Source organism: Coccinella septempunctata, chromosome X (assembly GCF_907165205.1).
Source record: "Coccinella septempunctata chromosome X, icCocSept1.1, whole genome shotgun sequence".
In the NCBI taxonomy this organism is placed as follows: Eukaryota; Metazoa; Arthropoda; class Insecta; order Coleoptera; family Coccinellidae; genus Coccinella; species Coccinella septempunctata.
The window spans coordinates 20059750-20071385 of record NC_058198.1 but is presented as its reverse complement, the minus strand read 5'-3'; the positions used below and the strand labels follow the sequence as shown (position 1 = coordinate 20071385).

At 41.1% G+C, this 11636-nt stretch overlaps 1 protein-coding gene across 1 annotated transcript; it reads left to right on the top strand.

Moving 5' to 3' along the window:
* Positions 1-368: 368 nt before the first annotated feature.
* LOC123322323 (serine/threonine-protein kinase H1-like) lies at positions 369-6973 on the top strand. Its single transcript, XM_044910266.1, has 4 exons — positions 369-631; positions 1121-1167; positions 2178-2584; positions 6872-6973. The coding sequence occupies exons 1-4, from the start codon at positions 369-371 to the stop codon at positions 6971-6973; spliced, it is 819 nt and encodes a 272-aa protein (XP_044766201.1).
* The last annotated feature ends 4663 nt before the right edge of the window (positions 6974-11636 follow it).

The following is an 11636-nucleotide window of genomic DNA, read 5'->3' as shown; positions in this document are numbered from 1 at the left end:
TCTCTCCTGTAGTGTATGATCTGAAAGATGAACAGGGTAAGAAGGTTACCAACATCCATATTAAAGACTTAAAAACGTTTCATTCATAGTTAAGGTGTTCTCACCTCACCGTTAATCCGTAAATTTAACAGGACCGTCCATCATGATGCCGTTAGCCCAGACCGTTGATTCGAGGGCGTTTTCTTTCACCGTACAGCCAATCAGAACCATTGTTGTCGTCTAATTCGTATGTATGGCTGTATCGCAAACCGTTTCAGATGACAACTTTCCACCGTCGGTACAAGGTTGACCGGAAGCTGGCCGAAGGGGGGTTTGGCCGGGTGTTCCAGGCTCGGCGGAGGGGCCGAGGAGAGACCGTTGCGGTAAAGATGGTGCCCTTCAACGCGGATGCGATCAGGGAGGTACAGCTCCTGGAGGGCATCAACCACCCAAACGTGGTAAGATTAAATGAAGCCTTGGTATCCCCTCCGGACATATATATGGTGATGCCCTTGATGCCCTTATACCAAGGGGACCTCTGGGAACTGATAAACGAAAAAGGACCAAGGGCGACAGTGTCGGGGTTCTACCTAATACTGCGTCAAGTGGCGGAGGGAATAGCCGCCTGTCACCGAGAGGGGGACGTGTTATGGTAAATAGGCGACATAGGCGTAAGCATTCCTTAGAGTAATGTAAACAACCTCGAGTAGAGTTCGAGGAATATTCGTATAGCTTTTAGTCAGCAGTTTTCGCTTTCCTCTGGTAGAAATGTAGTTTTGTAATTCATTATTATTCAGACCTGCTTGAAATAAACTTGCTTCGAGAAATAAAGTTGTTTTTTTTTAAAAAGTGAACTTAGAGCGTAAAAATATAATTGGCGACGAGGATGGGATTTTACTAGTGTATCCCAAAGAAAAGCAGGTGTACACGTGAATTTCAATTCTTTGAGTAAAAATCCAAGAACAGAGATTTGTGTTGGTGCGACGTTACCTTCAACAGAAAAACCGAGTACTAGAGGCAAAATCTCCAGCGACACTGGTGTGACCGATTCAATCAAGAGGCGTTGCTGAATTCCTGAAAAGAAAAGGAGAACCAACCCGGACTGGATCCACACCTAGTTACCCTCAAAGATCACCCTTAGGAGTTTGGAAGTAGCATCCCAGACACGAGGTTTAAAACGGAAGACAAGTAAGTTAGGCTGTTATAATAATCCCAGTTTTTTTCCTATCCCTGGACCAAAAGATAAGGACCACATTTTTATTTATTAATTGAACTTTTTTTTTTCTTCAATATAATCTACAATCATTGAGTCGTTAATTGAACAATTTAATTCACTTAAAGTTAATACTTCGGTTAATACCAAGAAAAAATCGAAAATGACCTCTCCCAATCAAAATTGTGTTGTGATAGATCTCAATACAGTGAAATACTTTGGAGAATTATTACCTAGATTTAATGATAACCCTAACGAATTACAAACTTTTCTCTTAGAAGCAGATCATTTTATGAGTCAATTCGGAAACACAAATAATGAGCTGATTAATAAATACTGTTTTGCAACAATACAATCAAAGTTAGTTGAACAAGCGAAAACAATAGTTTATTCCGGACCATCATGCAATACATGGTTAGAATTAAAACACGTATTGAATAATAAATTCGGGTTCAAAATTAATTTTGATGTTCTGCAAAGCGAGTATCAATATTTGAAAAGGAAACCTAAAGAATCTTCATCAGATTTCATCGAAAGGGTGCAAACAATTAAATTACAGTATGATTACCAAATTCAATTACAAGGATTATCCTCAGTAGAAATTGATGTCTACCGAAATTTATCAGACAAAATTGGAAACACGGTTTTGTATAATAATGTAGACGAAAATTCTAGAAATCTATTAGACCTTCAACCAAAATCATTCGATGATACCTGCAAACTATTGGAGAATAGAGAAATAAAGAGACAACAACTCTATTTACCAACGATTCCAAAGACTACAATTTATTCTCCAAACCTAATATCAAACGAAAGACAAAATAGTAGTCAAAATTATAATCAACGCCCTTCGACTAGTAGAGAGTTCCCATCTCAATCAATACCATTGAAATTCAATAAAATACCGGAGCCGAAATTCGCAACCAACAGTCAAGTTTTCGGAAAACCCCGAGATGTATTCAAACCAAACCCAAATCCGGAATAGCCGCCTGTCACCGAGAGCACATCGTCCACCGTGACATAAAACCGGAAAATGTGCTCCACCGAGGCGACCGATACGTGGTGGCTGACCTGGGATTGGCCTGTAAGTTGAAACCGGGACAGGGCCTCCTAACCGATCTGGTCGGCACCAGTTTATACTGGGCCCCAGAACAACACCGGGGAGATCCATATGGTACAGGAGTGGACCTTTGGGCACTCGGGTTTGTGGCCCGATATGTGGCCACCGGTCTGATTCCACAACCGGACGACCGATACTCCGGTGCTGGGCTGGCGGGCTTAAGCTCCCCTGTCCGGTGGTTCATCGAGGGATTGCTCAGAACCGATCCGATCCTTCGGCGACCCACGGGGCAATGGGATTGGGCTGCAGCCGGCGCGGCACTGAGTATGGGGGTATGGACGGGTCCAACCTTGCCACATTCTCAGATTGAACACCGCTGGCGAGTACCTATATTTGTTATCGGAATTTTAATTCGTTAAAATTTTCAAAGTTGGTGTTCATCCTCAGTGTCCAGATTTTTTTTTATCGTTGGTACTGCAGAAAACATCAGGTGAGCTTATTTTTCGTATCTTTTTTCTGATTTTTCTCATAGCGTAGAAAACTTTCGGCTTTATATCATAGTTTTATATTAGACTATTTCAATGAGGATTCCCGAATATTTTATTATTTTCAAATTGTTTGATATTTTGAGATTTTTGAGTATAAAACCATGTCGGAAACCTCAGATATTGAGGGTTCCTACATGGAAGCGACCGATGCTGAAGAATTCAGCGAAGGCTAACTCGAGGAGCTTGTAAAGCTCAGAGAAGAAAATGGGCAGATGAAAGCTCAAATAGTCAAACTGTCTGAAACTGTGTCACAGTTGGTCGGTGAGATGCGCCTCTTGAGGGAGGAAATGACCCGCAATATTATGTCGAAATCTCCCACTTACGCAGCAATCACAAAACCGGTAGCGGGTTCCAAAAATAATTCCCTTAAAGGAATTGTTTCACAACCCGAAACAAGGAAAAATGATTCAACGCAGTTTGCGAAGGCCCCAGATGCATTGGCGGACTCGATCGAAAGAGAATCGAGAATAAATTACAGGATAGACGACGATAATGAAGATTCGGAAGAACTGGTTGAAGAAAATGATGAAGAAATGGATGAATTACCAGCGGCTGCTGAAATAGATAAGCCAACATCGCCAAATGAAATCAGGAAAATAATTAGAAGCTTGAAGAAGAGGAAAGCTCCCGGAAGCGATAAAATAACGAATGTTATGTTAAAGAAATTACCTAGAAAAGGTATAGCCGCTCTAACAAATATCGCGAATGGAATCATGAGGACAGAACACCACCCAGAAAAATGGAAAACAGCGGAAGTCATAGTATTCAATAAACCATTTAAAGAGAAGAAGTTCCCACAAAACTACAGACCAATAATATATTGATGGAAATAACAATTCCGAAGGAATTGTCGTTCCAATAGCGTGAGTTAGTCATGAACTATCATAGGAAATCCCAGAGAATTCGAAAAATTCAAGTGCAACTGTAGACCGGTTTCGGGATCATTTTCCCTCGTCAGTACAGTATAGCACTGAATCTCTCGAGTGGAGGATGGTGGTCTTATGCGATCTTGGGACGTCGCTTTGAGATATCTCATCACGATACGCCACCTGTCACGCAAAGACTGAACCAAACCTCACTTTCTCTGCAGACTCCTACAACAGTTCATGGCACTGTACTGACGAGGGAAAATGATCCCGAAACCGGTCTACAGTTGCACTTGAATTTTTCGAATTCTCTGGGATTTCCTATGATAGTTCATGACTAACTCACGCTATTGGAACGACAATTCCTTCGGAATTGTTATCTCCATCAATAAATCATTCTTCCGATGCGCCCGGTTAGGCGCTTGGAGTGCTGTACGCTGTACAGTACTCTTCCTTTTGTATTACAGACCAATAAGTCTACTGTCGGCGTTAGGAAAAGTAGCAGAAAGGATTATCGCCACGAGGCTAAATGAGGAAACCGAAAATCTGAAACTTATACCACCAGAACAGTTCGGATTCAGAAGAGAGCATTCAACGGAGCAACAATTATTAAGGCTCACAGAGTACATTACAGCGGGATTCCAAAATAAACAAGCCACAGGTCTTGTTTTACTAGACGTCGCCAGAGCTTTCGACAGAGAAGTGCTGGATAGTCGATCAAAATATGCGAGTTGATCAGGAATTATCTCAAAAATAGAAGATTTCACGTGAAAGTGGAAGGAGAATGCTCCACAACAAGAGATTTAGAGGCTGGAGTACCCCAAGGGTCCGTGCTTGGGCCACTTCTGTACAACATATACATTCACGATATTCTGAAGAATCCAAGAACCATGCTAACGTTATATGCTGACGACACAGGCATAGCAACTCGAGACCGAAACCCAGAAGTAATAGAACGAGTTCTACAAGAAACGATTGACGAAACAAATGACTGGTGCATAAAAAGGAAAATCAAGCTCAATGGACAAAAGAGCCAGGCAATATTATTACAAAAAAGAAGACTACGATCCACAACGAATCTAGAAGTTGACGGCGAAGAAATCGACTGGAAAAATTAAGCCAAATATTTAGGAATAACGCTTGACAAAGGACTTACTTGGAAAAGTCATATCAAACAAGCAATCGACAAAACGAAAGCAGCGATGAATAGACTCTACCCTCTGATAGGAAGAAGAAGCGACATGTCGAAAGAGACAAAATTGAAGATAAAATCAAAGCCGTTGCTAGGCCTCAACTGACTTATGGATCAGTTGCCTGGGGCTTCGCGGCAAAGAGCCACATCAAAAGAATTCAGGCCACTGAAAACAAGCTGCTACGATGTGCAATAGATGCACCTTGGTTTGTCAGGAATAGACAGATTTATAGGGACCTAAAATGGGAAACCATAACGGAATTCATGAACAGAAAAGCAGAGAAATTATTCGAAACAGCGAAAAACCCTATGAATCAAGAACTCAGGAGACTAGTGGACTACGACCCAGAGGAAGACAAGAGGAGAATGCGAATTTATCGAAGGAGACCAAGAGAACAATTAAAAAGAGATTAAAAAAACAACAGAAACTTATTGAAAAATTCAATAAAGTGTTAATCCAATAGAGGATAAACACATAAATCTCAGCACGATAGTGTGCGAGAAGAAAACCGACTAAGAGATGAACGGTTTATAGGCAAATGCCCGGAACCAAAATTCAAGAAGCAGTTAAGGGTTTTTAGTGGGTCTCGAGCTCAGAAGAGTGAGAAACCCCGCACTTGTTCCCCCTCAGAAGGGGGTGGTTCGTCTGATTTTCCCCCTGCTACACCAAAAATAAAAAAAGCTGGCGAGTATGGAGTTGGGGTGGAAAGGACTGAAACCTATACGACATCCGTTAGGACCCTTAGGCAAGCGCACGACGAACCTTGCACCGCTGCCACCTGAGGTGTTAGCCCAACTACCGCTGCCATCGGCTTATTACCGGAAACGCAAAGGATATACAGAGCAAAAAAGGGCGTGCCGTGGGGACAATGGGCCCAGATGTATTCCTCGAAATCCGTCCGGGTATGTGCTGGCGCTGTGGACAAGGACAGCATAATAGGACGGAATGTACCGGTAGGGCAGTATTATTTTGCAGTAGGTGCGGACGCCTGGAAACTCTATCTTTAGATTGCCCCTGATACTCAGACCGTCGACAACCTCCAACCGGACCGACCAAACCACGGGGAAGAAACCGTCCGAAAATTGTCCGACCAGCCGAACCGCAATCGGCGACCGACAAACCGCCACTTACGTTGGAGAGATTGGGAGGCCGTTTGCCAACGAGCAAAGAGTTAGCACTCCGCCCCTGCCATCGCTGTGGGCCCAAAGTGGGATCTTGTAAGGAGAAGACCCACAAATAAACCGTTAAAATTAGAAACATGTTTTATTTCGTGACCTTACACCGTACTAAAATCAAACTCGTTAATTAAACATGATCCCCAGTCATGTGAAATTCCGTTTTATTACTGTTCCGTTAACCATCACACCGTTAATTTGACAAACCCTTTGTCAATATCCTTACAGCAACCGTCACCGTATAAGATTTCATATCCTACCCAGTTCACCGAACAAATCAGTATCTGCCATGTAATCTACATTTTGTTCAGTTCAGTGGATTGAATGGATTCATGATACCGTTCAAGCTTTGCAATTACAATTGGAAAACATTATTAAATGGTCAAATTCATTTAGATATTGCCAATCCGTACAGCAACACCGACATGTCAAAATTATTTAATTTGTCATCTGTCTGTGTTTCTGAAAGATACGTCCTGTAGACAGAGCAAAGCACAGCTTGAAATCCGTTACATTAATTTTATTCTTTAAATTCACAAGGTTCCGAGACAAACCGTTGCTTTAAATATTGTATTCAGAATAGTTAAGATGAATAACTATTAACAAATACTAACCGTACTACATTAATAACTGGATAGATAGTCTGAATTGTATTTAGTTCTCTACTACTGTTCTCCTGTGCAACTTTTACTATGAAATTGTAACACCGATACTGGTGAAAGTGCATATCCGTGATCTGTTCGATTTATTCTACCCAAGAAAACTGGAAAAAGCTCAGTATACTGTCAATGTTTTACTGTTAAAACATAACCTATGTGGCAATTAAGTCTGTTCTAGGATATCAATTACTTCAGCCTCCAGCAAGGTTTAAATGAAAGTTCAGCTGTTAACCTACCTAGTGGGGACTGTCCGGCAGAGAACCCCCACCATTCCTCCTAGTCAAGGATAACGTTCCAACTCCGAACAATATTCTGGCACACAGTGAATGTCCACATCCACCTCCAGTATTATGAGAGGGTCCAATTCACCTCCAACAACGAGTGATTTCAAGCTTGGGTATATTTCTACCTACAACGAGAACACAAGTTAGTGAATGGTTCTTCCCACTTGAAGTACTAATCGAAAGAACTTTGGTTTGATGAAGGGGATATTCCAAACTCATCTGCTTGACCCATCTTCGTAGTCAACTAATGCACCGAACCAGCATCCAAGAAGGAAACAGTGCCAACAAGTGGTCAACGTCAAAGATGCCTCATCAGCCCATTTCATCGTGAATGATAGTTCCCTAAAATCCAACCGAATATGAAATGGAACAATCGGTATAGAGTACTCACCGTTATATATTGCCATCGATTTCATTTCCCAATTTTGGAATTTATTTATTTATTTATTTATTTAGAAAATACAGGGATACAAACAGAAACAATTCCAAAACAGTATCCACTCTGTAAAAATGAAAAATCAATTTCAGTTAACAGACAAAGTAAGGACTTAAGTACACCCCAAAACACAGTTCAATACATTCAGATAAAAAACAAAAACAAAAAATCAAAAGGGAGAAACAGTCAAGTAATGCATCATGATATTCATACAGTAACACTTTTGAGTTGTTTTTTGAAATTTTTCAAGGAGGATTCATAAAAATTTAAAGATGTGCCATGTAGATTACATATTTTTTGACATCTCACTAATGGTGAGTTCATGCCAATATTTGTTCTCCTGAAGGGAATGTTGAACATTTCATGCTGTCTAGTTGTACGATTAGGTACATTAAAATCTAATGATGTTAGTAATTCGGTTGAATCGATATGCGAACTCATTATTTTGAATAAAAATAATATGTCATTTTTGTTCCTACGACCAATCAGACTGACAATATTACACTCCTTTTGTATTCCAGAATAGTTACTGTTGGCAATAGTGATATTAGTTTTACGAGCTAAGTGACTCAAAAATTTATTCTGTACTCTTTGCAGCCTATTTATGTATTTAGAGTAAATCGGATTCCACACGACGGAGGCGTAACAGAGCTTGCTATCTATAAAAGCATAATAAAGTGAAATCAGAGATCGCACGTTTTTGAAACCTTTGCAGTTTCTTATGATGAAACCCATCATCCTCGAACAGTCGACTGCCACAGAATTCACATGATCGCTGAAACTTAAATTCTGGTCAATAAACACTCCCAAATCTTTTACGGTTTGTACTTTTTTTATGTAGTTTCCATCAATGTTATATTGGTATGAAATCTTCGACCTATTCCTTGAGAAAGATATGTAATTAAATTTATGAATATGTTGTTCTGAGCACAATATATTGCGATACGATCAAGATCACTTTGAATTCTCCGGCAGTCCTCCAACGTCCGCAAGCGAAGAAAAAGCTTGAGGTCATCAGCATATAGTAGCACGAGTGAGTACCTCAAACATCCGATAATGTCATTTATATATATTATAAAGAGAAGGGGACCTAAGTGACTTCCCTGTGGTACTCCAGATGTACTTATGTATTCGGCCGATTTATGTCCCTCCACCACCACCACCTGTTTTCTTCCGAATATGTACGTCCCAATATAATCAGGGAGACCGGGAGTTTCACAAACCTCAGCTAATTTATTAATGAGTAGTTTATGATCGATTTTGTCGAACGCTTTGCTGAAGTCCGTGTAGATCGCATCGACCTGATGTCCGGCATCCATAGATCGGGAAATATACTCCACAAACAGGGTAAGGTTAGTGTCAACCGAGCGTCCAGGGTAAAATCCGTGTTGTTGTGGGATGATAATTTTCTTAGTTTCGCTTAGAAGTATTCGATATATGATTTGTTCTAATATTTTTCCGAATATAGAAAGTTTGCAAATGGGTCGGTAGTTGTTCATTTCACTTTTTTTACCACCCTTGTATATGGGCACAACATGACTTAACTTCCAGACTGTGGGGTAATATGAAGAGAGAGACATATTATAAATGCTCGTTAATGGGAATGTCAAGGCATCGATACAGTTTTTTATGAAAATTGGGGGTATTCCGTCGGGACCAGGTGATTTGTTGATTTCAATATTTTGAAGGAGGTTACGTACTTCAGACTCATCAACGGCTATAGAAATTTTGGGATTTTTACGAAAGTGAAAGACAGTACCGTCTTTAGGTGTTTCAAAGGTACTTTTGAAGAAAGTGGCAAATAGTTCGCACACCTCTCTAGGTCCGTTAGCACTAGATGTCTCAAGCGTCATTTTTTTAGGAATGAACATTCTTGACTTCCGCCCGTTGGACATATACCTCCAGAAACCCTTTCCGTTATTGCTGCTGAGAATATCCGATTCCACACTTTGCAAATAAGTTGAATAGTCTCTACAAATTAAGTTTTTAGATGATTTTCTCAATATTGAGTAGTTGATGTAATCTGATTGGTTTCGAAATTTTTTGTATTTTTTGTGGTAATATAATTTTTGTTTTATGCATTTTATGGTTTCCTTCCTGAAATAACTGGGGTACTTTGTATTGACTCTGAAGGTAGGAACATGTTTCTCAATTAATTTACCTATCCTGTCATAGAAAATACTGACGGCATCATCGACGTTGAGACCGTCGAACAGCTCAACCCAATCGAGGCTAGAAAGCTCTCTGTTTATACAATCATAGTCAGCCCTTTTGAAGTTTTTAGTAAATTTTAAAGAACCGCGGAGAGGCTGATATCTCTGATATTTATAATGGAACTCAAGTGAGGGATGATGCCTGTCCTCCGGAACTAAAGGATCCTCAGATTTTGATACTCTATCTATAAAATTTTCGTTACAAAATATCAAGTCCAAAATTCTGTCATTTGAGTTTCTTGTTGTACTAAACTGGTTGAAGCCAAAGAGCGAGAACAAGTCGATGAACTCCGCCGACTCATCACCCACATTAACTGGCACCAAATTGGGTGAGTCTACGGAATCAACCCAACCAACGTGTGGCAGATTGAAGTCCCCAACAACGATCACAGTATTATTTGATATAAGTTGTTGATTGGATTCAAAGTTATTCAAAAAAACTATGATATGAAGATTTGTCACTGGGAGGAAGATATGCGCAAACTATGTACACCAACTTGTCACCTGATTTTATAGACACCCACACATCCTCTGCCGTCGACTGGAGCTCCGGGTGATGAGATGCATCCAAGGAATAAGGAATAATAATATAATAATAATGATAATAATAATTTCATCGGGATTCTGGAAATCATACTGATTATGGAAGCTAATACTTCAAATCCTACCGACTCTGTGGCTTCAAAGTCTGGAGGCGGCAAGAAGCCTGGTGGTTATAAGGCTCGTCAGCGGCGAACAGAGAATTACCGCAAGATTAAGAACAACGAGACAGATAATATAATCATGGCAGGTGTCTTCGCGCGTCTCGGAATCTCAGATCCTACAGCAGTCTCCTCGATACCACTTGCGACGGATGTCCACCCTGTGACGGTTCCTATCACCTTCAACACCCTTCCCACTTATGTCAACCGAGTTTGGGACACAATGGAGGCTATTGGTACTCGTCCATTCGGGCAGTTGAACACCGTAGCAAACAAACGAATTTTCATCAAAGGCATGTTGATTCTCAGCGACGCTAAGCTCTGCTACGCTCAGAGAGCTCACATCGATAAACCGGATGAGGAATTACCATCTAAGAAGATCTTCACGACCGAGCAACTTCTTGATATGAATAATATGGCATCAATACTACCCTACCCTTTAGCCATATATCTTGAGTCGATCGGCAACTGTTTTGATAATAAGCAGATAGTTACACCTCTCCTGGTTGTCATCGAAGAAAGAGAGAATGTCTCCGGTGCCATCACCTATGCACCGAATCATATGCTACCTCTCCTTAAAATACTTAAGCGAGGAGTGCCTTACGATGAAGAAGTGCATATTGCAAGTTTGTTACTCTCAGATCTACCCGGATTTGAGATAGAGGAATTCCAAGGTCCCGCGTTACCATCTGCGGCTGCTGGACCTAGAATGGTTAGAACTACGAACTACTTTAACGACCTTTGGTTGTTTGGACCTGATGGACAGGAAGAAATCAAATGGAGTGACGCTGAATATAGAATATTTAAGCAGATCGTTCAATCCATGAATACCAAGAAGGGATTCAATGTTACTACTGATCTATCACATGGTCGAGGAACACTGGCTCAGACCGTCCAGACCACGGACTGGTCCGTTGATCAATCCGTCTCATGGTTTACAATGTCAGACGTCGATGAATACAACATCAAGTTAGGAGTAGCATTCGGATTCAGCAACTACAGGGATACTGTACAACGCTCACGGTTGTGATGTCTGGCCTGCCTGACAGCTATCTGGTAGATGGCCTGCCGGGCAGACATCGTAACGACGTAGACGGTGCAGCCAGCCACGCCTGCTGTCCGCAGTCCCATTCCTTTTTCCTCTCTCTTTCACATCCTTTATAGGGGTGCTCTTTCTGCTCTCATTTCTCTACCCCTCACCCAAACCGAGAAAGGGGAGCACAAACCCATGAAAATGGTTTTGTCCGAGAAGCCTCGGAAACAAGGATCCTGGGGATCGTCAGGGCATGTCTGGAGCCGGCGCTGGACA